This window comes from Malaclemys terrapin, chromosome 2, assembly GCF_027887155.1.
Source record: "Malaclemys terrapin pileata isolate rMalTer1 chromosome 2, rMalTer1.hap1, whole genome shotgun sequence".
Lineage (NCBI taxonomy): Eukaryota > Metazoa > Chordata > Testudines > Emydidae > Malaclemys > Malaclemys terrapin.
In genome coordinates this window covers 254,584,538-254,611,951 of record NC_071506.1, presented here as the reverse complement: position 1 = coordinate 254,611,951, position 27,414 = coordinate 254,584,538, and the positions used below count along the sequence as shown (strand labels likewise).

At 38.1% G+C, this 27,414-nt stretch overlaps 1 protein-coding gene across 3 annotated transcripts in view; it reads left to right on the top strand.

Annotated features, from left to right (window-relative positions):
• Window positions 1–27,414, top strand: part of MKX (mohawk homeobox) — a 57,777-nt gene that overhangs the window by 6,640 nt on the left and 23,723 nt on the right. For all 3 annotated transcript variants that reach the window (XM_054017147.1, XM_054017146.1, XM_054017148.1), the window contains exons 4-5: window positions 8,574–8,727; window positions 10,169–10,504. In XM_054017147.1, coding sequence (XP_053873122.1) covers window positions 8,574–8,727; window positions 10,169–10,504 — 490 coding nt within the window. The remainder of the gene's footprint in view (window positions 1–8,573; window positions 8,728–10,168; window positions 10,505–27,414) is intronic.

Below are 27,414 nucleotides of genomic sequence, written 5' to 3'. Positions count from 1 at the left end.
TAAGAAAACCCCCTCCGCACTATGCAACTAATTGGCTACCCCCTCTGTATCACCAGTGCTCACCTTAGTGACTGAGAAAAGTGTCTCTTGCAAAGTCCGTGGCTCAGCCCACTCACACCTTGAAAGGTCTAGCTGTGGGCAGGAGAGGTCTCAGGAACAAAGAATGAGGCAAGGACTCCCGAGCAGTTCTTTAACTCATTCAGAACCAAACCATTAATACTTCCTCTCAAACAGGACTATTTCCCTACCAGGCCTGAACTTTCTAACTTCATTCATTCTGATGGTAGAACTCTTAAAACACAAGTTGCAAGAGATTCCCTTTTTTGTGAGAAAGGGGTATATTTTTTAATCATCTCATTCATAAAAGCAATTTTGCTTAGTCTTTAAAAATCATCTTAAGGCAGCGATTAAGCATGGAAGATTTTTAGCACAAAAAACAAATGTTTCAGAAAGTGACAAGTAGATGTTCATTTCCCATATGAAAATGGGATAGAATGGAAAGAGCTATCCAGTCCTAATTACGGAGATCACTACTACTAGGTATTACACCCATTACACACAAAGGGTACCTGCATCTAATGATTCTGACTTCCCCATTTTCACAAGACTGCATATACAAATTATCTTTATAAGATCTAGCAAGATATGGGAGCCTATCTGGTTTTACTTACCTGGGCAAAACTCCCACTGAAATTCATGATGGTTGTGTCAAGAGAAAGGAGTATAGACTTGGCTCCCAAGGATTTGTAAATCTTACTTCCTTTTATTTTCTTTTTCCATCTGGCACCATCTGTTAGATGATGGAGTTACATGGTATCAACTGTGGGGTGGTATCAACTGTGGGGTGGTGCTATCTCAGGCTCTAATCCTGCGAAGACTTATACACTCTGAATGATTTTCTTGTCTGTAGTGAAACTATTCATCATGGTGCATAAAGATAAGCATGTGTGTATGTCTCTGTAGTGACCCTCAGTACTCCACTGTGTGCATTAGGTGCCATTTAGCAGATTACATCGTGTAGCAAAATATCATAAAATATTAGAAAAGTAGGAAGGAGATAGGTATCCAATATTAGTTTGCATGTTCCCTCAAAGAAGACTGTTCTATGAACCATGATTGGAAGAGGGTACCTCTTTAGTATGTGTGTGAAATGCATGCACCAGTGAATGAAACATATCTTTGTCCAAAATAATATTAACATCCTGGAAAATGCCATAACTGGAAAATATAGTTAAAACAACATATCTCATTTTTTAAAAAATAGGTATGAAAGGATCACTCTGAATTTTTAAATATGATTACATAACACTATAACTTACAACAGCTTAATATGACTATTATTGGTCTGCACCTTTTAGAACATTTCTATATTTTTACATGAGACTTAAAATATTTTCAGAATACATGTGTGGAGAAAATAGCATTTCACGTAGCTGGTATATTAGAGAAATTTCTGTTTTTCTTTAGAAGTGCCACAAATTAACTGTATAAAGCAAACTATATTGGATTGCTATTGTTTAATATTTACATGATAGTAGCAATCACAAGCCCTAATCAGGCTTTGGCTTGTTGTGATAGATGCTGTACAAACATGGAGTGAGACATGGCCCCTGTTCCACAGAATTTATATTCTAAGTAGGATGCAGAGTAAAAGAATAATATTGAGCTAAATTAATCCCTGGCCATTGACTTCACCAGAGTTACACTGGGGTTGAATTTGACCTAGGCATTTTATGTGAAATCACATTTTAAAGAATCATGCAAACCAGTTATTATCTTAATATACAGAAGCACACGATCAAAGAGAAACTCCATCTGTTTTTCCCATAATTCAGGTGCAGTATTCTTTTAATCCAGAAGCACCATAGCATCTATATGAGAGATAAATATATATGTCTGGCATCCACAGTAATTCCTGCACCTGGAAGAATAAAACAACAGTATCTCATATATGCTTTTCAAATGCCAAAAAAGAACAAGACTGTAATCCAGATCAAAATAGTTGAACCTTGAGCATTAAACACACAGAACCAGGTTGTGATCTCAGACACACTGGTGTAAATCTGAAATAACTCCACTGAAGTCAGTGGAGTTACTTTGAATTGAGAGTGGGATAACAAAGCGCAGATTCCGAGCCATATATTTGTATCTGTTTGAAAATTTTGTTTCTCATTCCAAGAGTTGCACATTCCAGATGTATCAAACAGGGTGTTGTATAAGTGCCCTTCTAATCTAGTAATACTAAATGCCAAGACATGTAGAAGAACCATGAACCATTACGTAATGTTTTCTCCTGACTGCATTCCTTCAAATTTTCTAAACAGTCTTACATTTCATCTTAGCTTTTTTCCAGTTCATCAATTCAGTTTCTCAGTGTTTTACAGCATCCTTTGTTATCACCTAGAATATCAGCCTATGTTCATAGTAGTCATGTTCTCACTAGTCTTTCAAGCTTATTGTCTACTGAAGCTGTTTCACCTTCAGTTGCAGACAGGCTTAGTTCACACCCTGTACTGACAATCCTATGGGAGGTCAAAAGATACTTTGAAAATCCTTGAGTTTCCACCAACAGTGTATCTAGGGAATCATCCAATTGGTTTTATTGGGTGGTATTTAGTGTTTTCCTGAATGATTATCTTGCAACAACCCTGCAGAGATTCCAAGAATGACAAATAATTCCCATACATGTAGGTGCATCTGCACTGAAGTCCAGCCCCTCTACGCTATATTCTGGACTCCAGAATATTACAGGTGGAATTGTGCTGCCAGTGTCTCCCTGCCTGCACCTGTCTGCTCCCACACATAGTGTTTGCAAGCATGGAGAAGAAACCTGTAAGAATTTACTACTTAACTTTACAGGATCAGCATTCATGCCTGCATATATTTCCTCCACAGTTGGCTGGCAGATGATGCTGAATACAGTAGCGTGACTGTCCCCAGGCTATGCCCAGTCTACATCTCGCCCACTCTCTCCAAATATGCAAACCTCCAAAATGCAGAATTTGCACAATAGGGCTTCTGCAGGATAATATGAAGCAGAAAAGGGGGTATTATTAGGATAATATCTTTCTGGCCAGATTTTGGGCCATTTTCGAGTGTCCTGCTATTTTAATTCCCTCCACTGCCTCCCCGTTTTTTTAAAATTAATTTCCATCATTTTAGTAATTCTTTGTCTGTTGGTGCTATGAAACTAAAAGGAGGTTTGTTCTATTTCCTGGTCCCTAGAAACTTAGGAAATAAAGGCAGACTTGTATGAAGAGCTGGGGTTTGGAAGGTATTATGAAGTTCCTTTATTTCTAATCACTAATAAAAAAAATACATTGGGCAAAATTCTGTGCTGATTTATACCTAAACAACCCCAGTAAAGTCAATAGGATTTCATTGGTTGTATTTGGCCTAGCAGTTCAAAACATTATACTCCCAAAATTGTGAAGGCAGAAGTCTAGAAAGCATCATACTTCTAAAAGCCATCTTACATTTTACCCCACAGATTAGACTCCAGTTTGGAATCCAGCAATTTGTTCTGTTAATTTGCCATGAATATGTTATGTTTTCATTTGCACTATTACCACAGCATTTGATTTATTTTATTTTAAATTTTGGTTTAAATATTCTTGTGAAATAAAAAAGAAAAATGACTGCATATTCTTTCCAAAAGGAAATATGAATGGCTTTATTGTTTAATAAGAAGTTATTTGCCATAGCAAGATTAATATACTGGTCATGTGCTGCTGAGGATTTAATAATATTACCGTTTACACAAGCATATCTATGACATAATTTATTTGGGGGAAAGGGATCATTTGGCTATTATCCCTCTTCTAAATCCTTGGCTCTTCTTAAGTAGAAAAGCACAATAAATTAGAATAATATTTTCAGAGGTAAAGCCAAAGGGTCAGTATTTCTTGGGTGCCTGTGTAAATACTTTTGACCATTATGGGGAATTTCTACAAGGCTGAGAAACATATTTATGGTAATTCCACCTGTTTTTTCTTGTTTATACATGAGGCTCTTGTTTTAATACTATGACGATGATTGTTATTATTATGCATAATTAGGGAGACAGTAGTAACAATACTTAGTCATTGGTTGAATTCTAATGCAAATTTCTTCTCACGGTGCCTTGTAAGCAAATCATTTTTTTTTTGTTTGCTAAGATTTTTCATTTACACAGAGTAATATAATTCATAACCATCTTAATGGATGTTTGAGTGTTGTTAGTTTAGGGTACTTTCTTTTATAATAAATCCTAAATAATAGTGGTAATGATATGTGCAGACAGATTAATAGATTATAACAGGGGTCGGCAACCTTTCAGAAGTGGTGTGCTGAGTCTTCATTTATTCACTCTAATTTAAGGTTTCGCATGCCAGTAATACATTTTAAAGTTTTTAGAAGGTCTCTTTCTATAAGTCTATAATATATAACTAAACTATTGTTGTATGTAAAGTAAATAAGGTTTTTAAAATGTTTAAGAAGCTTCATTTAAAATTAAAATGCAGAGCCCCCAGACCGGTGGCAGGACCCGGGCAGTGTGAGTGCCACTGAAAATCAGCTTGCGTGCCGCCTTCGGCACGCATGCCATAGGTTGCCTACCCCTGGATTATAAAGTCAGAAGGAACCACTCTGATTATCTAGCTTGACCTCCTGTATAACACAGGCCATAGGATAACAGACTTGTTGGGACACATGACATGCAACATTTGAATGAACACATACGGATATACGATGAATTCCTGCCCCAGTTAAAGTTAGTGTCAAAACTCTCTTTGACTTTAACAGGGCCAGGATTTCACCCACCGTATTTTAGGATTCAGCATTTGTGAGCATTCTTGTCGTTCCATTCAGAATGTATATGTATAGTCATCTGAGGGGGAGTCAGTAGCTGGGGTGTATTTCTGAGGCAGGATCTGTAATACTAGACGTTTGGGAAAAGACTCTTTTGTAAATGCTGAGTTAAGATTATTTCTTAATAGTTGTATATTATTATTTAATCCTCTCATACCAGAAGGCTTAAAATATGAATATACAGTTCATTCATATTAATATGAAAAATGTTTAAAGTTGGAAAGAACGTATCCACAGTGTTTGCTGTCAGGTTTTCAATAAATTGATAGTGTAAATCACTTTAGTTAAATCTAATTGTTGTTATGCAAGAGTCACACCATTGCTGTACGGGGCACTCTGATAGCACCAAGATGATCTGTGTAGGCCTGGCTTGACAACAATATGTTTCTCGTAGGATGCTGAGAAAATGGTCAGTTTTCTTAGGCATTGCACAAACTGTTAAAATATTCAACTGGACCCCAAATCAATCAGTCTCTATTATTGCACATATGAATCTAGAATTATACTAAATCCTGTGGAAGTCAGGTGACCAACGTTTTATCTGAATGGTCTGGAATGAGTTTGTTAACTGCATTAGAAGGTGGATGGATTCCAGTACATCCCTTCTGGTTTACTATAATGATTGCTGTGTCAATATGATGAATGTAAACAAGCAGCCTTGGAGCAGAACAAAGATTACTTAGTCTTCTCTGCCAGCTACAGTTTCGGTCTCCTAACTCCTAACAGCAAATGACAAGGCTTGTAAAGCAATGAATGTGGCATTAGAGGGCTGATCCAGAGCTCACGGCACTTGCTGTGGAGCCCTGTTTTGTGTAAAATAGGATTTAAGTAAAAGCAAAGTGACAGGCTTTACGAGTCTCTACTAAGTTCTAGGTAGGAAGCTGAACCAAAATTTTACTTGTAATTAAGCAGGTAGTGTTTATTTTCCTCATAATCACCCTGAAATGGATTAGTGATCAAAATAATTAGCTAACTACTTGTATGATGTTTATATACTTTACCGCAATAGCTGGATTACAAAACTAGGCCAAATCCATCTTTGTGATCCACACTGCGGCTTTCTGATAATAGGCTGCTATCTGGTGTGTTGCCTGATCTGTTGATTAGTTATTGGGTGGTTAGATGTCAGGGTGGTTAAACACTGGAATAAATTTCCTAGGGAAATTGCCTATCTCTGGAGATATTTAAGAGTAGGTTAGATAAATGTCTATCAGGGATGGTCTAGACAGTATTTGGTCCTGCCATGAGGGCAGGGCACTGGACTCGATGACCTCTTGAGGTCCCTTCCAGTCCTAGAATCGATGAATCTATGAATCTATAATTGACTAGGTTATTGATTTAGAATCCCCAATGAACACTCTGAAATTTGGTAGGTTCTTGTCCCAAGATCAGGCTCAGTAGTATCAGAATTGCTGCTTTTGGAGCCCCATGGGCCATGGCAGTGACAACAACATTCCCAGTCACTACAGACTTTCTGTAACTGTAAAAGTTTTATTATTACAATAATTAGTCCAATAAGTAAACCAATCCCAACAAGTAAAGTGATGTAATATAATATTGTCAAGGTGGCTGGCACCATCACGGGAATATACTTGGGGAGAGCTTCTAGAAGTTGAGACATATTTTAGTCTGACTCTGGCATGCCGATGAAGAACTCCAAAGGCTGTACCTGAGACCAAATGTTTTATAGCCCTTGATGGTCCTCATGCATATGTATGCATAGCTGTTCCCTCCTTTACCATATCTTAACTTATTCCCCCTCATGATATTGGGGTGCCCTTATTCTATAGGTGAATATATTAATTAAGCAATGCTTATTAACATATACATCAATTGGATTACTATGGTTATCTGCATCTGAGCATCTGATAATGTTCCCTCCAAAAATATTCTAATCTGATACAAACTGCCTTCTTGTGGTCACTTACCAGCAGTTTGAAACACTTGTGACTATTACAAAACAATAAACAAAGTCCTATACCATCTTTCAGAGTAGCAGCCATGTTAGTCTATATCCGCAAAAAGAACAGGAGTACTTGTGGCACCTTAGAGACTAACAAATTTATTTGAGCATAAGCTTTCGTGGGCTACAGCCCACTTCTTCGGATGCATAGAAGGGAACATATATCTCCTCAATATATGTTCCTTTCTATGCATCTGAAGAAGTGGGCTGTAGCCCACAAAAGCTTATGCTCAAATAAATTTGTTAGTCTCTAAGGTGCCACAAGTACTCCTGTTCTTTATACCATCTTCTGATTTAAGGTCATTGTTAGTTTACTTTCTTATGCTAACTTATTGAGTAACTACTCCTATCAGGCTGTAAGACCTTATACTTATGCTAACTGCTTAAGCTATTGTTATAGGTCTAGGCCTGTAGGTCTCTTGCATTTCTGCTATCCATTCTTTACCCCTTTATCTTATGATTGCTGATACAATTACTACATGGCTACAGGTGACTGAACATGCATTAGCTGGCTTTGCAGGGTAATAGGCCGTGCTATCATGCTGAAATCAGTGTGAATTACCTGTTCTACCGCTCTCTGTGTTAGGACTCTCACAGCATAAAAATGGGGGAGGGCTTTGTGGACAATCCAGAGATCCCTCACATTCTGCTTTTCCAGTAATGATGCTTTGCATCCTTTCTGAAGAGAGCCAGTCAAAATACAATTAACCCTGGCAGAAGTAACCTGCACTCTAAAGTCCTTCTACATGATTAGTTTCTATCGAGATTTCCAAATTTCTAGAATGTAGGCAGCTTGACTCTCTTTACTTACACCAGTGTAGCTCATTGACATCAATCGAGTTTCTCCAGTTTTACACTCAGTTAAGTGAAAGTGGAATCAAAGTCAGCATTTGCCCAAATACTGCAAACATTACTATTCAAAGTCACTGTAAACACATGGGATCGTGTTTGGAATGTTTGCACAACATAGGTGACTTGTCAGAGTCTATAGTATGTGTAACATGCTTTTTCACTTCATTAACACACAAAGTACTACACAATATTGCAACCCTCTCTTTTTTAGCCTCACTTCTTGGAGCCAGTGTATATCAGAAGGCACAGCACATGTGTTAAATAATTTTTGTCCATTTTGTCATATCTTACTCTTCGAAAAATATTGTTTTGGATAATTATCTATAGATCAATGTCTAGGTTTCTGCAGTGACTCTAAACGTGGTATGTTCCCTACACGCTAGTCCCTTTACTTTCTTGTCATCAGTCATAGCAAAGGGCAGAATTTAGTCATTTATGTCAATATATTGAAACGGGTTTATACTTTACTCTTTTATTATGCACATACTTTATAGTCTAAGAATAGATGTTAGTGTCAACTAGTAGATGATCTAACATTAATTAAAAAAATGAATAGTATATTGGAGATACTTATTAAAATTTCAGTATATTATCTTTTCACAAAGATGCTGAAGTTAATATAAAAGGGACATTATGGAAGAGTTGAATTAAAACTGACTATTATTAACAACAAGTGCTTGCTAACTCATCAGAAAGAGTATTTGCCAACTGATGGCCTGATCCTGCATTCCTGTCTCAGGAAAAATTCTCCATTCTCATTAATTGAGTTTAATACACACTTGGGCCTTGATACATGTGAATACATTTCAGTTACTACATTTTCACAAAGCATACCTGAAACTTGTAAAACAATTAGCAGATTAGATTTGTAATTTTTTTGAGGAAAACCATTGCATTTGTTTTTATGTAGGTATCAAACTGGTTTGCCAATGCAAGACGTCGCCTAAAGAATACAGTCCGGCAACCAGATCTCAGCTGGGCTTTACGAATAAAGTTGTACAACAAATATGTTCAAGGAAATGCTGAAAGACTTAGTGTAAGCAGTGATGATTCGTGTTCTGAAGGTTTGTTGATATTTTTATGTTAACTTTGTTCCATGTTTCTATGTGAAACTAGAAAATATCAGATTCTTCAGAAAGGATTCCGATCTTTCACAAAAAGCTTTCAGTGCCATAGGCTTTATTTTTCATGAGCTGTATGCCAAATTCTGTTTGCAGTTATACACATGTAACTCCCCTATAGTTAATAGGATTACATAGTTTAACTTGGGGGGAGAATCTGGCCATACATTAGCTTTGTTTGTCCTTGCTGTATGTTATTATTAGACAAAATAATGCTTAGTTCTTTGGGTATTAAATAACAGATCTATTCCTTTAGGTCCTAGTACAGCAAAACACTTCAAAATGTGCATAGCTTTAAGGACCTGGTTAGTCTAATTGAAATCAAAGGGCCTTAATGTTCCTATGTTTATGTGATATATGCCGGTAGGGCCAAATCATGGTCACTTTATTAACAAAAACAGTCTGATTAACTTCATTTGAACTTCTCACATAGTAAGGTGAGCAGGATTTGGTTTGTAGTGCGATCATAGCAGGAAAAGCAGTCCTTGGAAAATTCCTTCACATTTCCTCTCCTCAGCAAAATGAAAGTGCAGTGCTGTGAAAAAGTTTTATATGGCACTCTACTTTTGTTTCCTGAATGTTGATAGTAATCATACATTTCAATAATTTTCCAATAATTTTGTAACATGATATATGTATTTATCCACTGTAGTCCTATTAGAAATTAGTCAATGCTGCAAAACATTTATGGAAATATTTGTTTGCCTTTAAATGAATTTGTTTCATTTGTACGTGTGTTTCTTTTGTGTTCACTTTCCATAAAAGTTTAGTTGCAGGAATATTGTTTAAAGAGCAAATTTTAAGCAAATATTTCAGAGTGTTCATGGGAAATGAATTTCAAATTCATAATTCTTAGGAAACACAATGTTAAGAATTAAGCTAATCAAATCAGGGTATTGAAAGATACCATGTGATTTAGTTGACTGTTCAGATTTCAAATATCAAATGCATGGAATGGATTGTTCAAATAAAAGTTACATACCAAGCATTATTTATAAAATTGTTCAGAAAATAATTTAGAATAGCTAAAACATTTGAAGAAGAACAGGAGTACTTGTGGCACCTTAGAGACTAACAAATTTATTAGTTTTTTATTTAATAAATTTATTATTTAATAAATTTGTTAGTCTCTAAGGTGCCACAAGTACTCCTGTTCTTCTTTTTGCGGATACAGACTAACACGGCTGTTACTCTGAAACTAAAACATTTGAGAAGATCATGATCTGCTCTTGGACAATTTGTGAACAGAAAAAAGTGAAATTAATTGAGAAATCATTAGTTATGTTATTTGCCTAGCTTTAATCATGTTATATGTATTTAAAGATGCACAGATAAGGATACTCTATAAATATTATATAAACCATAATGTATCTTTCTTCTTCAGATGGGGAAAATCCTCCAAGAAACCATATCAATGAAGGGGGATATAACAAACCAGTTCACCACACTGTGATTAAAACTGAAAATTCGGTGATAAAAACAGGAGTGAGACCAGAGACAAGTGCTAATGAGGATTATGTGTCACCTCCCAAATACAAAAGCAGCTTATTGAATCGTTACCTAAATGACTCATTGAGACATGTCATGGCTACTAATGCAGCCATGATGGAAAAAACGAGACAAAGGAATCATTCTGGTTCATTTAGTTCCAACGAATTTGAGGAGGAATTGGTGTCCCCATCATCATCGGAGACAGAAGGCAATTTTGTCTACCGGACAGGTAAGGAATTCTTCATGTATCATTTTAAAACAGTTGACTTTGTTTGTTAATGTCATATAGGTGAAATGAATATAGGTGTCCATTCTGCCCTTCATATGAATGGATAACTCCCATTAGTGATACATGTGCAATCACATAGTTATAAGCTATTATTGTCATCATCAGAACATCCCAGAACATCCTCCCCGATACATCCCAGAACATCATTCCATAAGCAAGACACGAGTAGTAATTCTTCCACTCTACTCTGCACTGATAAGGCCTCAGTCCGGTTCTGGGTGCCACATTTCAGGAAAGAGGTGGACAAATTGGAGAAAGTCCAGAGGAAGCAACAAAAATGATTAAAGGTCTAGAAAACATGACCTATGAGGAAAGATTGAAAAAAATGGATTTGTTTAAATCTGGAGAAAAGAAGACTGAATTGGGGGCGGCCATGATAACAGTTTTCAAGTACATAAACGGTTGTTACAAGGAGCGGGGTGAAAAATTATTCTCCTTAACCTCTGAGGATAGGACAAGAAGCAATGGGCTTAATTTGCAGCAAGGGAGGATTAGGTTGGACATTAGGAAAAACTTTCTGTCAGGTTGGTTAAGCGCTGGAAGAAATTGCCTAGGGAGGTTATGGAATCTCCATCATTGGTGGTTTGTAAGAACAGGTTAGTCAAATCACTGTCAGGAATGGTCTAGTTGTTACTTAGTCCTGTCCTGAGTGCCGGGGAATGGACTAGCTGACCTATTGAAGTCCTTTCCAGTCCTACACTTCTGTGATGATTGTCCACGAAATTAAGCTACCCTGGTGTAAATACCGTATTTTACAGTGGATATCAGGGAAACATTTTTAAAAAGGATATTACTGAGCTGTTGCCCCAGAGGCTGAGGAGGACATCTGTTGGGGTTGAAGATGGGGGAGGATGGCAAAGAACTCTTGAGATACTCCTTAATCTTTTCCCTCTCAGGGTAGGCATAAAAAAATATATGTAGCCAACATTTTCAGAAGTGGGTGCCCCAGTTTGCGGGAGCCCAGAAGGAAAGTCCTGAGGTGTTTAGGGGGCTCAGCCATCCTCTCTCTCTCTCTCTCTCTCCATTAGGAGTCACATGAACATTACTACAGTGCTAGGGTACAAGTACCACTCTGGCCTCATCAGGATCTAAATACACCTAGGCATCCTTGGAGTGGGGGAGCATTGTGAGTTACTTGCTTCCTAAGCAGACCATGTGGATCCCTTCCTTCCCGCTTGTACATCAGGCTCAACCATATACAGGATGAGTCAGCCCCAGTGTGCAGCTGGTTATAGGACCTCTTGGGGCTTATAATCGTTAATCGCCTCCTACTGCTGCATACATTGGCAAGTGGCTTGGCCCTGTTGTTGCTGCCCTACCTAGGCACCACACACTGAGCTCATGCAGTTTTAGGCTTAGCTCTCAGTTTCTTGGTTTAATCTTTTTAACATTTAATTTATTCTTTTAATCTTAACAATAAAAGAAAAAAATGTGTTTGTGTCATCCAACTGTCTGTCTGTCAGAGAATCACCAAACCTGATTGCTACAGTTTGAGTTAAAATAAGAAAGTTTTAGTGTTTCAGAATTCCCCCCTCCATTGTTCCCAGAATAATCATGTAGCAGACATGTATGTATGTTCTCAATAATAGCTACAATCCATTCTTGTGATGCCAGATTAGCCGATTATTATTTTCTGATGTCAGTCATAAGTCTCCGACTGCAGAAAGTGAGAGAATGACTTTTAAAAAGTGAGGCTTACTATACATTTATTAACCCATATCATTTGTGTTAATAAAATAAATAATTCTTAGGAGACAAGAATTGAATTTCAAACTGTCTGTTTGGCATTTTAGTTTATGACAACAATTTATTTGGCATTTAAATAAACTGTGAGTGAAAATTGATTCACACTTTAGTTTTGAAAAAATATTAGCAAAGTTGATATGTTTATAATGGTAGAAAACATGCCAGAAGAAAATGTTTTGAAGCAAACTATTTATTGTGAATTTTCTTAAGAGCAATTTCTTGTAGCTAATCATGAATTTAAAGTTTACTAACTGCAGCTGGTCTATGTTACAAGTCACATTCTGATTTCAGTTATATCAGTATATCTGGGATAACTCCATTAATATACTCTGGTGTAATGGAGATCAGAATGTGGCCCTGTGTATCTTAATGGTTCTGGCCAAATTAACCGGATATGAGTTCAGTGTCCAATGACAAAAACAAGAAATTGCAGTTTAAAATTTATATGGAAAATGGGTCGTACCATTTCCCATTCCAATCATTAATATGCTTATAAAGACTCGATCATATGCTACCCTAGATACATGTATGGAATTGGGGAATCCTATCTTGAGATCAAGACTAGAGTGTAACCTATTGTAAAGAGAATGTCTTTGTGTTATACCTCTAAATAATTATTGTGAGGTCATGAGAACCAAATGTTAGCATTAATGGGTGTACATCGGGGCAAGATTTGGACCATCTCTGGGTTCTGCCACCCCCTCAGAGGTGGGGAGAAAAGCTCTGCTTTGGAGCTTACTCCAGTTTTTTTGGGATGGGGGAAGAGGACAGTGGCTCCCCGCGCCCTCCGTACCTGAAAAACGTAGAATTTTGAACCTCAAACTTTTGATCCCACCAGCACCAGCATAGGGCCTTCCCACTGGCTTTGGGTCTCCCCAGCTAAAGCTGGCCTACCAGGGACCAGCTTTTGCCCCTTTTAGCAGTGGTCATTTTTCTATGGCTTGGAGGGGCTCTGTGGGAAAGTTCATACGGCTCTAGGCTGTGGATTCCCAGCTGGACTGATTGGGAGGGAAAGACACAGGTTCCTCTTGACTTGTCTGTAGCTCTTTACCTCTCATCCCTTGCCCATTTCTCAGGATCTCTGTCCCTGTGAAGAGATCTCCACTGAATATGAGGGGACAAATAGAGTGCTAAGGAGGCAGCAATCACCCCTTTCATGCAGATCTTAGGGGGATGATGAGTTTAGAGTGTGTGGTAATATCAAATCTTATGTAGAACAGGAACGGTGCATGCATAATGAACACATTCAAAAATTAAATTGCTTGATCATTCAACATTATTTTTCAACGTACCAAGAGCATTTGGTCCACATTATGGACTAATCGCCTGCCAAGTTTTGTTTTTAAATCAGAAGTTATTGAAAAACAGATACAGCAGCTTAGACATGTAAACTTTGGATTTTCTATACTTTTATATTGTAACTTTAAAATGGTCACAATGATTTTTTTAAATGTAATAAATTTGCTACTGGTCTAAGTTTTGCTTGCCAAGTTTCAGCCAAGAGTGAAAAATAGGGTCTTTAATGGAAAGGCTGAGACAGCCGTACTATAACTGTAGCAGTGTTAACAGGCTGGGCTGTAATGTACGAATAGCAGCATATTTCCCCATAAAGTTAATAACCATGGCATATATGGAATTCATTGTAAGATCTTTTTAAATATCTTTATTAACTTTTTGAATGTTACAGTCTTTGATGAGAACTGAACAACTTTTAGGATATACTTTATTCTACCTACACTTATAAAACAGACAAGCAGAAGTTTGTGGAAAGAAAATTGCCAGGTGTGTGCTAAGTCATGCAATCTCTTTCCCATGTGTACAGAGCCACTCATAAAATAGTAGATGCAGGTAGGCTGTTTTAAACTATAAGTTTATAATTCTATTAAAGGGGTTCTGGTGATGTTATGAGATGCAAGAACAGAGCCTGTTATAAGAAAAAAATAATGTGTGTGTTTTCAAGTTATTTCAAGTCCATTTATGAGAGCTATTTTAGAAATATTTGAAATTACCAAAATGATTGCTACAGTTTGAGTTAAAATAAGAAAGTTTTAGTGTTTCAGAATTCCCCCCTCCATTGTTCCCAGAATAATCATGTAGCAGACATGTATGTATGTTCTCAATAATAGCTACAATCCATTCTTGTGATGCCAGATTAGCCGATTATTATTTTCTGATGTCAGTCATAAGTCTCCGATTGCAGAAAGTGAGAGAATGACTTTTTAAAAAGTGAGGCTTACTATACATTTATTAACCCATATCATTTGTGTTAATAAAATAAATAATTCTTAGGAGACAAGAATTGAATTTCAAACTGTCTGTTTGGCATTTTAGTTTATGACAACAGTTTATTTGGCATTTAAATAAACTGTGAGTGAAAATTGATTCACACTTTAGTTTTGAAAAAATATTAGCAAAGTTGATATGTTTATAATGGTAGAAAACATGCCAGAAGAAAATGTTTTGAAGCAGACTATTTATTGTGAATTTTCTTAAGAGCAATTTCTTGTAGCTAATCATGAATTTAAAGTTTACTAACTGCAGCTGGTCTATGTTACAAGTCACATTCTGATTTCAGTTATATCAGTATATCTGGGATAACTCCATTAATATACTCTGGTGTAATGGAGATCAGAATGTGGCTCTGTGTATCTTAATGGTTCTGGCTAAATTAACCGGATATGAGTTCAGTGTCCAATGACAAAAACAAGAAATTGCAGTTTAAAATTTATACGGAAAATGGGTCATACCATTTCCCATTCCAATCATTAATATGCTTATAAAGACTCGACCATATGCTACCCTAGATACATGTATGGAATTGGGGAATCCTATCTTGAGATCAAGACTAGAGTGTAACCTATTGTAAAGAGAATGTCTTTGTGTTATACCTCTAAACAATTATTGTGAGGTCACGAGAACCAAATGTTAGCATTTTAATACCCACTATAGTCTTCAAAAGAAAACAGAAAGCTGCATAGCTTAAATCTTTTACACATTCTGTATTTGGTTTGCACTTCCCTCAGCCATTCTCACATATCATTGACATTGTTAAATAGGAGAACAGACTGAAATGATACGTACCATTGAGGAAATTAAGACTTGCAGACCTGGAAAGGAAGGTAGCTTAAAAAAAACGTGAGAGACTGGCTGATTTTAAAGATGTTTGATCTTTATTTTTAGATGTTTGTACTCAGGAGCATGTTTGGTTTCTGGTGTTTTCATTACTGTTGCTTTTTTCTCTCCTTTTCCCCACCCCTCTCGCCTTCCTCTTTTCCTACTTCTGATTCCTGGGAAGTTTGTGATTGACACAGCCTGATTCTGTGCACTTTGTAAGCACCCTCAACTCCCACTGAGTTGCACTGGGAGCTGAAGGTGCTTAGCACCCCAATCTTGCAGGAGGCACTCAGCATATTATAAGATCCGGCCTATGATCACAGATGTCATTTATGCCACTGTGTGTGTGTGTACCTTAAAAAACAGTTCTGTGATTCTGTGTTGTCCTTACCAACTTTTCCTCTCAATTTAATATGTTCAGAAATGAACATGTACTTTTAAAATGGGCTATAAAATCAGAAGCATAACCTAAATACAATGGAACCTGTCTTGAGGGGCCAGCAAAAAATTCTAGTATTAATGATTTCTGCAAGTTTGAACTAAATTGTACAGGAATCCTTGGGGATACTTTAAAATAAATGGTCACTTAAAACCAACTGCAGGAGGTCCTAGCTACAGACCCCAGTGTAGTCAAGAACCAAATTTGGGAAGTGGAATATCAAATATAGCATTTAATGAACAAAATGATAGAACTGAAATTTGAAGGTTACACAGTTAAAATAACTTTGCTAATGGAACTTTACTTTTTGCATTATCAGATTGGGCAATATTGAATTAATATAGATTTTCTTTGGGAAGAGATTGCATTTAATTTTTTTATTGTTGTTTTTAGAGAAAAGAGAAACAAGAAATTACCTGTGCTAAAATGGGCAGTATCAATTTAAAGATATATCTGATGTTGTAAACAAACTGAGAATTTTAAAACTCAAGTTGGCTTTTTAGTACTTTAGCTGTTTGCACACTTTTTGAATTTCTTTCCGTTTTGACAATGAAAATCAATTAAGTCAATTTCACAGTTGTTTGTAGTCAGTTTCTCTTCTTGCTTCCATTGATGGCAAGGCAAAATTCCCATGCACTTTAATAAAAGCAGGATCAAGCCAGTTATTTGGTTGCAGACAGTTTTGTTGCAGGGTAGCAGCACATTGTTTTTCATGATTTGTGGTGGCTTTATCATTATAGCAGAGAAGGATATATTTTTAAATTAAAACTTTGACTTTGAAAATATTAAATTGTGAAAAAAAATCCAGAGAGATCTAAAAATCATGGGTTAAGCAATGACCACAGCTTTCTCCTGCCATCGATGTTACAAAAAGTGTGTTTAATTGAGACCATTACAGCTTCCCTCATACAAATGTTCTTACCACTAGGTTGAAAGCAAGTCCCTGTGCCTGCCCAGGACCTGTGTCTGGCCAGGTGGGAAAAATATACCGTGCTGTCATCATGGGACAGCACTATTGGCTGGTGCCTCTGAAATGGTAGACAATGCCAAGAGAGTATGCCCAAAAGTGATTGGCAGTTGCTTGAACCTTTTTATGTTTATATCCTCCCTCAAATTTAGCAAATGCTCCAGTCCTCGGTGAGGACTATGCCCCTGCCACGTTTCAGACTTCATCCATCTAGGCTTATTGAAAACATGTGGTTAATGTGTGTCCTAAGGGGAAAAGATATCTTTTTCCCATTCTCCCATTGCTCAAAATGACTGAAGAGATTTTGCAGAAAAGAAAGAGAAAGAAAGAAAAGAATGAGAATTACCCTTAAAAAGAGGCCAGCCCAAAATATGACTGTTTCAGGAAGTTATGAGTGTGTGCAAACAATGGCTAGATTGGTCATAAATTGTTTTGCAGCTTCAGCAATGGATAGCATGACCAATAATTACTATAATAAGGAAATTAGTAAGACAATTAACATTTAAATAAGAAATATTCAATGAGCGTGTAGAAACTGACAAGGAAACTGGGGTTTTGTTCATATGAGAAAATTGTACTGATTTAACTAAAGTGCTTTAGAAACTGATTTAGTTAAATGAGTTTAACACCTGTATGTGGGCACTCTTGTTGCAATTTAGGCTATTGGTTAAGCTTAGGTCAATAAATTATCAATTTAAAGGGGGGTTTCAAAGGCACAAAGGAAAAGTACATGTCCAACTCCCATTGAAAGTATATGGAGTTGGGTGCTTAACTCCCCTTTGTGCCTTTGAAAATCTACTTCAGAAGCTAAATTGATATATACCAGAGTGAGAAGGTCCACACAGATGATTGGACCAATTAAATAAATTAATTTTGAAACAGATTTAGTTAAGTCAGTACAATTTTCTCATGTGGAGAAGGCCTTATATCCAGTCCTGCAAACCCTTACTCATGTCAGTGATTCCCACTGAAGAGAGGAAATTACTTGCTTAAGCAAGGACTGCTCACAGTGTTTACAGGGTGGGGTAGGTTGCACACCAAAATGCACTCCCTGCAATCTTGAATGTGGGGGCTTTGTCTGGCCAGTGGGAAGAAAAGGAGTTGTGGCAACTTTAAGAGCCCCTCCCCCCCTTGGGTTAAAAGGGGAAGGAAGGAGGAGCATCACCTGAGCCAGGAGCTGACTGGAAGGGGCTCAGGTGGGATATTGGACTATGCACACCTTGGAGGGGGGAGAATATTTATATTCCATTCCCTCCACACAGAGCCCTCTTTTATGCTGCAGCAGCAGCACCCTGGGCTCAGAGTAGGATCAGGTGTTTTGGTCTGCTGTTAGGCATTGGACTAATCACCTTTTTGGGGACTGGGAAGGAATTTTTCCCTCATTGCCAGATTGGGTGGGGTGGTGTTTTCTGTCTATGTCAAAGCAGCTCATGGATGTGATGGGGTAGGGTCAGGAGTTCGGTTCAAGTTGTCACAACTTGGCATGTGCCCAGTGCACATACTCATTCTGTTGGGCATCTGGTTCCCCAATAAACTGGAATTGGAAGCAGATTCAGGGCAAGGCATTGCCTAAAGAAGCTGGAGAAAGGATGTACAGCTCCTAATGTCTGATACAGCAGAGAGACAACCTGCTTTCCTCAGCCTCTTAGCACTCAGACAAGATGAGGGCAATGGGGTCCCAGCAATGGGTTGGGGCCAGGTTGGGAAGGGGGAGGACTGACAGCAGTCCTCCCCAAACAGGGGGAAATGATTAAGAAAGGAATGATGACCTGTACCATATGAGTTATTGCTGGGTAGTCCCCAGATGACTTAAGTTAATAAAGTTGCAGCCTAATTAAACTACATCCCTCGAATCTTGTCTGTCTTCCTTAATGTACAGAACAATAAAAGCAGGTACTCCTAATACAGCAGACAAAGGGAAAAATTCTTGGGCCCACAGAAAGTCAACAGAAGGCTCTGAGCATAAGTGACCTGCTATGGTTTTGCTGCTTGGGGAGGAATGGCGCTGAGGTTGCACAGAACAGAGATCTGGAGCAATCTCCCCTTTGGATCCACGGAAGGGGCTGGGGGATAAAGCTGGGACATGGCACCTTTGCAGATCCACTGTGTATTTATGGGGGAGGTTTGGGGCAGGCATGTGCAGTGGCCACAGAGCCATTCCACTGATGCTTTACCATCTGGGAGGGGGAGGAGAGGAGAATCTGTTTTCTCTGACTCCTGGGAAGCCCTAATGCAAAGCCCTTTTACTAGGTGTTTGGGCAGGAGGGAGAAGTTGGGCCAAAGAAAGTGAAAAATATGACATGAGACAAAGAAAATTCAAGTGAAATGTGAAGGGAAGAAACAAAACACATTTCCACAGATAAAAACATGTGACTCTGCTCCTTGGGGACTGGCTTTGAAATCACATGCTTCACTCTGTCACTGACAAGAGAGATTCAACTTTCTAGTACAAATCTGTAGCTGGAGACAGACTAAACTGCTGCTTTGCTGAGCTTGAACTGGCAACTTTCTTGTTGTGCCTGACATTGAAATGTTCCTGTTTTGCATACTGGATTTTCAATGGCTCATCACTCATGGAAGCTTCCACTCATATATTAACATCTGCATGTACAGGTAATAAAATTGTCCTGGGCAAAACACCTTTTTGCTTGGTGAATTTTACACCTAAACATTCCACTCATCTTGTGTGCATATATGTTAATGCACAAAATATATATGCAGGTGTGCAAATGCGCCCAAACGAACATGCACAATACGGGGAACTGTCATTTGAACATCCATTCCAGGATGGGCGTGTTAATAGGAGTGGAATGAAAGAGGGAGGTATTTTTAGCATTCCAAACTGAAAGGAATGGGGAGCCTATAAAAATTCATTTCATTCTGGAAAAAAGTCTGAATTGAAACTTCATACCTGGGATGGTGTTTCTGTGTGTTTCATTCTGTTTCCACTGTTTGATAGAAATAAAACAACTCCTGGTGACATACTGGTAAATTCTACTTGTACCATGGTCTATTGGATTGGCGAGGTGCTGTTGATGCTGCTATATTTAAGGTTGTACTGGTGTTTCCATTAAAATCCTTTTTAATCTAAGACTTTATAACCCAGCTGTTAAAATTCAGTCTGGAGTGAAACTTGGCATAGATGGGAGTTTATTCTCCTATCTGGGTGTAGTGGATTTAAGCAGGTACATCCCAATAATACCAGTCTGAGTTATACTTGTAAATCCCTGATGTGTTGATGGAACAATAAAACTCAAGGCATTTTACCAGGAGTAGAGAAGTGTGAATACATTTTATTCCCTTTGTGAAACTGAGAAAAACTGTTTTTTCAATGGTTTGGGGAAAACCAAAATGTTTTTTCTTTAATTCTTCTGGGTTCTTTCTGTCTGTCTCTCTCTCACATACACATACTTCTTTCAGAGAAAAAGAAAAACTGTCATTTTGCTGTAAAAATATTTTAACTTGGTTGACAAATGTGTGAACCGCCTTAGTTTGTTGCCCCCAAGATATCATTTGATCACTTCTCATGGTGAAAACTTGTGTTCACTGGTGAAAATGGTGAAATTTCTTTATTGATTAGATATACAAATTCATGAGAAATTAATAGTTGATAGTTTCATATAGCTTTTCTTGGGAGCCAATTTTTAACTGATTTTTTAAAATTAAAGTTTGAATGGTAGGGCAGAAATTAATTATAGTTAAAAAATCTCTTCAGTACAGCGCTGCAAAATCAGTTTTAGTCACTATATTTTTTTCCATTTTGGTCTGAAATGTCATGTATTGGACACTGCCAGAGTAGATGGACCAATAATCTTATATGATATAGCAAATCCTATTGCCCTTTGTAGGTTTGTGGCTTTTGAAAGCCACGCTATAATTTAAAAAACTGCTTTATGTGCTTAACAGAAATTTTGAGGTCATAATGGGAACACCTGAAATATAATGATGGAAGTAGGTTATTGAAACCAGACTTCTGCTCTTACATACATGTACAAATGGACTTTTACAGGAGAGAATTGACACCAATGGCAAGTAGCGATAGATTGAGGAAGCAGAGCTTTGATCTGTGTGTGCTCTAGGTTTAGACTGGGAATTGATTTATATTCTTTCACTCCAAAATCTCATTAGCTTCACCCTCATAATGGTGGGAAACTTATCAGATCAACTTATCTTGTGATATTTCTGCCATCTTGAGAGGTGGAAACTCATGAGAACCAGTTCTAGTGAGATTTCTACATTTTGGACCAAAAACCATAACCGAAACAGGGAGCCAGTGTTGGACTCAAGTCTATCCATCCCATTCCTCTACAAAATTCAAAAAGGGTGGGATTTAAGATTCCAGTTTTGGCTTTTCTCTCGTTACAAAGATATAGGCCTTCAAGAAAGACTAGATTTCTAAACTTCCAGGAATAATAAATGCTAGATATTATTTGATGCCTTTTGAGTTTTTCTGAAGAAGCAGTTGCAGAAATAACCACGCATATTTACATAATGTGGGGGTGTCTGAAATATACACTCAGTTCACAGCAAGGTATATGTGAGTGAGTTTTATGAGAGACAAAAAGCAAACCAAAGCAAACCAACCAGCTAAACAAACAAGCAAAAAACCCCAGAGAGACAAAAGTTTAAAGCAAGAGACTAAATTGGAAAAGGAAGTTGCATTGCAGACAACCTGGAAAAGTAAGAACAACTTAAATCAAAAAGAGAATGAAATGAAAAGCTTGAGGGTTAGAACAGCTGAAAAGGGACACAAAAATAAATGGTTAAAGCAAAATTCTAATGAGTCAGGAAATGTGTTCTCCTCCTTAATTCTTCACAAGCCTTGAACCTTAATATGAAAGACTTTCAGTGTCTAGGTCTTTCACCCATGGCTAGTGGCTAAGGTTATGATGACCAAATCTTTTGGTATTGCACTGACTTTTCAGGTTAGAAAGAACTGCTTTGCCAAGATGCTCAGTTATGACACTAAAATGTACCATTATTTTAAAAGCCGGTTTTCAATCACTTCCTCCTACCTCCAAGTTGATTTAGACAACAGATGCACAGAAGGCAAAGCAACATTCAAAATCATCTGTCAATTGAACCTGGGAGGAAAGACGGCCAGCTGACTGAAGCCAAAATTCCTTAAATGTTACAGTGTTTTACATTTCTAAATGTAAAAACTCTCTTTCCAGCATGAACTACTAGCCAAGTGCCTGAGCTGTGGTATCTCAGACTAGCTTAAAGTTGGAATATTAGAGTCTTGTGGTCATTTGTGACTCTTGACAGATTTACACTATTGAAGTTAAAGTTAAATGTTTTCTCTATTTCCCTTTATTTTGTCTGCTTCCTTCTTTCTCTCTCAGCTACTATTTGTCATCTTAAATCCAGCTTGCTGAAAAAATCAAGGTTTTTCATAAACTAGCACTGGAAGAGTGAACTGCTTCAAGTTCTTTTTGTTAGCAGACATTTCTGTGTTATATTATTATTTGTCTAATGCTAGCAGCGTGCTAGACCAGGGATTCTCAGAACAATTTTTTTGGTGACCCCAGAGTGCGGCCACCAACCCTTGTTGGTGGCCACTCTGATAATTTTTCCAAGCCCGAGCCCCACCATCCTGGGCTGTAGCCCAGGGGCTGAAACCTGAAGCCCGCTGATCACACACACTGGCCCCACATGTCTGAAGAGCCGCTGCCTGGAGCTCCCAGGAGGTTGCGTGTGGAGGATGCTGATCCCCTGCTGGTGGTGCCAGCAAACACCAAAGCAGCCAGAATCCACAGCTGGGTGCTACAGGGAGGGGCCGTTGTTTTGCCCTGCCCCCCACAAGGTGGCTGTCATGGCTGCAGAAAAATTCCCTGGTGGCTGCATTTGAGAAATGCTGTGCTAGACACTTTCTGGACAGATATAAAGACAAACGGTAAAAGGCTGGCTCCACTGAAGTCAATGGGAGTTTTGTCATTGACAATGGGGGTCAGAGTTTCACCCTAGGTTCCCGAACAAAAATAGTCACCCTGGCCTAGATTCACAAAGCCCTTAGGCATTGCAATGCCTAACTTCTAGCTGCTCTACCATCCAGTGCAATTCATAGTCCTGGATTGGGTGCTCTGGAGAGCTAGGTACCTTCTCAGAAGCCAGCAAGCAGGGAGCCATCTAAATGCAGAGGAAGGGGTAGGGCTTAAGCCCCAAGTCCACAAAGGTACTTAGGTGCCTGACTGACAGGCCAGTGGTAGGAACCTATCTTAGCTTGGGATTCGCAGCTGTGAACCCTCTTCTGGAGTTAGGTGTCTAAGCCAGGCCATTCTTTTCTTGTGATGGGGCGGGGGAAGAGGAGGGAGAGAGAGAGATCGATAGAGATTGATCTTCCTCCCTTGTTATAGCCAATGGCCAGGCATTCATCTGAGATTTAGCAGACCTGTTTTCAAATCCCTACTCTGTCTGGTTTGGAGTGGAGACTCTCACATCTCAGGTGAATGCAGTGTTGGTTGATGGTATATTATGCATTACAATGATGTACAAAAATTCACTGCTCTCCTTCTTTTTTCTCTTTTATGTTGCTTAGGTGGTGTTTCCATTGATTAGGACATAATATTAATAATTTCCTTGGATTGTCAGATAAGATCATTGTACAGGTAGTTTAATCCTTTATTATTTTTTGCTGACAAAACATTCATTGACTTCAGTGGAGTTCCTGACAGCAGTAAAACATTGTTTTCAATGTGGTTGTACAGGGGTAAATGAAAGCATAGTTTAGCTCATTTAGTTTCTTTTATGGGAATAACGTATATCATTGATTTGTCAGACAACTTGAAGTCCTCATACTTGAGTAATATTTATTACTTGTTAAATTGTCATACCATCATCATTATTGACTCTCAACAGTACTGAATATTTAGTAATACTTTTGAACGGGAAGTATATGATAAATGCTATGGAACTCTGGACATTTCAGGAGATTGAATTTGTACATGTAACTAGTGCACTCCACTATATTGTAGATTTATTTATTTGGCTCTCTATTGTGATAACACCTCCTGCAATATTAAAGTCTGTTGCATTGTCTGCCTGCTTATTTAACTACTTCAGCTAGGATCAGTTTAATTGTTACCCATCCCTAAAGCTAAAGGAAATGCTATTGGTTAGGAAATCTTGCCTGATGTTTTATTCCTCTCCACAGGTTATTATGCTTCACCATTACAATGAAGTGTTCCTATTATAGGCCTAATCCTGCTTTTCTTTCTTACCCCAAATATCCATTCAAGTAAATGAGAGTTGGGGTTAAATAAAGAGTGTAGTATACTCCTGAAGGAATTCTAATTAAATATTCTGCATCAAAAAAAAAAAAAAAAATTCTGCGCACAATATTTTAAAATTCTGCATTTTTTGTCAAAATAACACAATATAATCACACCATTTTCAATTATTTGCTGACAAGTATTTTGAAATAAATTACCAAAATAATTGAAAATGGTATAATTATATTGTTAGTGTTTCTGTGTTATTTTGACAATTAAAATATGCAGAACTTTGCAGAATTTTAATTTTTTTTTGGTGTGGAATTCCCTCAAGAGTATCAGGGTTCTGTGTGGTGCAATCGATCTGGGAGGGGGGGGGGGGGTCTGGGTGCAGGGGGAGAATCTGGATGCACAGGGGCTCGGTGCACAGTTCCGGAGGAGTGAGACTCTGCAGGGGAGTCCAGGTGAAGGTGGTTAGGGCTCCGTTGGGGCTGGAGGAATGGACTTTGATGGGGCAGGGGGGTCAAGGTGCAGTTGGTTGGGGCTCAATGGGGTGGGAGGTCTGGGTGCAGGGGGTTCCTGAGGCAGGGGGTGAGGCTTGGCAGGATGGCAGTTTGGGGGACTCATGGGGGGGGTTGGGTGCGGCGGGCTCCTGATGTGAAGGGGCTCGGTGGAGGGAGGGTTCTGGGTGTGCAGGTGGGGGGAGGGGTCACTGTACAGGGAGCTGCTCCCCCTGTCTGCCCAATCCCCATGCATATTGCCCCCCTTCCCCCCCCCCAGCCTCATCCCCCCACACCTGGAACCCCCCCCTCAAGTTTCACATTCCACCCCCCCTCCCTCCCTGCCAAGCTCAGCCTGAGGTTGGCTCAGTCTAAGGGACATGCTCTGCAGAACCTTACATGTCTTTAGAGCTTCAGTAGGGCTTTATGAAAGTCAAATGCTCCAGGACTACAAACACATAGTAATTGTTTATAGAGAGCAAGAAAAATAAAACTTCAACTTCCTGTGATATATTGTGTATCATCTATATGTTACACTCCAGTAACTTCAAAACTACAAGTGCTTAAACTAAAGACTAAAATATAAAACTAAAATATAATTTAGTTAGTAAAAATATACCTTAGTTATAATAAAATGATAATAGTGGAATTTGGCAACAGAGTAGCTAATAAATACTACACTTCTGAAATGTGACTGGAATCCAAGTACATACTATTTTACTGTGTAGTTAAGCATGTGGCAGGACATACTAGAGCAAGATTTTCTTTTTGTCTTTTCAGTGGAAAACTAAAGTTCTTTGTTTAAGTGAGGCCTGATGGGAATTTTTAAAGTAAAAACAAGGAGCTAAAGAATTAATTCCATTCCCTTTTGCCAACAATTTTTCTCCTTCAAGCCAAATTATCGATTAATGGGGCATTAAATTTCAAATACTACATAGATGTTTTCTTACCCTTTTTATATAGGGTTACTTCAATCATTTCTAGCTGGTACTTCAAATACCGAGATATTCCACAAAGAAAGAGAATACCCTTTCCAAAGTTTTGGCCTTATAACAGTAAAGGTCAGTGCTATGAAAGACAGGAGATTTACATATTTAGTCCTATTTCTATTTTTTTAGAAATCTCCTCCCATTCCCCTATAGCCTTCTTTGTTCTGACTCTCCGTCCTTTGTCATCTTCATTAGCAGTCTGGCACAGCTAACTGAATACTTGACCATATTTTTGTCTGGCTATAGTTAAATAGTGATCTGACAATAGAATACTTTTCGCTAGGTTTCCTTCTTCCCCCAGGGAACAATACTTCAAGGGCAACCTGCTTGTCCAGCATATGAACATGTGGAAAATCCACTGCTATGCACTAATGATTTTCAGATGGGCCATTGTTGCTGAAAATTATCCCAAGAGTAGCAACTTCTCCATTGTAGCACCTAAGTATTTTGAGACCACATTGCCAATACTTGGATCTGGAATAAGACCCTTACATTAATGTGTGTAGTGGTGACATGCTACATTGCATATACCTAACAGTAAATATTTTGAATCAAGAAAATAGGTAAATTTTCCTGCTGTGGCTTCGTTGTAGTCTGGAATAATCCTACATTTATTTCAGCATAAAAATTTAAACATTGGAAAAAGTAAGATTACGCCAATGATCCACGACAGCAATGGCAAAAGCATCCTCAATATTGTTTATAAATTAATTACTTTCACACATTTGCTTTAAATATTTATGGGTAATGTTGCCTCACACTTGGGAGAGGAGAATGAATTTTAAATTTCAGTTTCTGTAACTGTTCTGCTCAGAAAACACATTCTTTTTAAACAACTTTCACTTTTAATCTATAATTAAAGCCAAAGTTTTCTTTTAATTTTAAAAGCTTGTCCTTGGACTAAAATAACATGGAACATTTTTAAACATCGATCCAAACTGCTGTAGATACATTTTATTTAAACCACAGAGCCTGCAGTTAGATTCCTTACTTTGCCAGACAGACTACAAATTGTAACTGTGGCAGTAATGACTGTGAATTTCTGGATGCTGTTCTACCAGTAAGGAGGGTTGTTTTTCTGGAGTTATTTCTCCCTTTGGGCCCTATTCATGAATGACTTAATCCCTGTGTATTATCAAATGTTGTGCAAGTTACTGTGCACAGAAAAATCATGCAATGCTTCTCTCCCTTATGTTCCTTACATGGAATTGGTATGCTCACCTTGCAGGCACTTGGATGCAGAAAGGATGGAAAGCCAGCGGCAGCAAAAAAGCATGCGAGTGAAATAAAAGGGGTGAGGCAAAGAAAACAGATAAAATTTTGAAAAATTGGGTGTGCACATTGGACTAGTCCTTAGACTGATTTAACTTGCCCAATTTGCACCAGCTGGAGATGGAACAGAATTTAAGACTTGGCAGTGTTACAGGGGTAATATTTTCACCATGAAAAAAATGTTCCAGAGTAGTTTCCAGTGTATTGGGTACAAACATGATTCTTTTATGCATGTCTTTTATTCAGCCTGTTTCTAATGGAGATTAAATATTTATTGTAGTGATGGGTAGACCTCAGAAGGTTCAGAAGTTCAGTGCATATTATATTTTTCTGAACTTCCTGGGCCAAATTAATTCATGGTGTAATTCTACTGATTCAAGTGAAGTTAAGCCAAGACTGAGTCTGATTCCTCCTTTGTTTGAAATTTAAGACAGAAAGGCTGCCTCACAAGATTTCCACTACTTTATGGTGTTGGCCTGGTCATATACACCACACAAGTAACCTCTCTTATGGTATTTTAATTTTTCTGCTTTAAGACCCAGCAGAAATGAAGGAGTATAGAGGTCAACAATTTTTAAATAAAAAAAAAAAAAGTGAGAGAGAGCTTTGTCT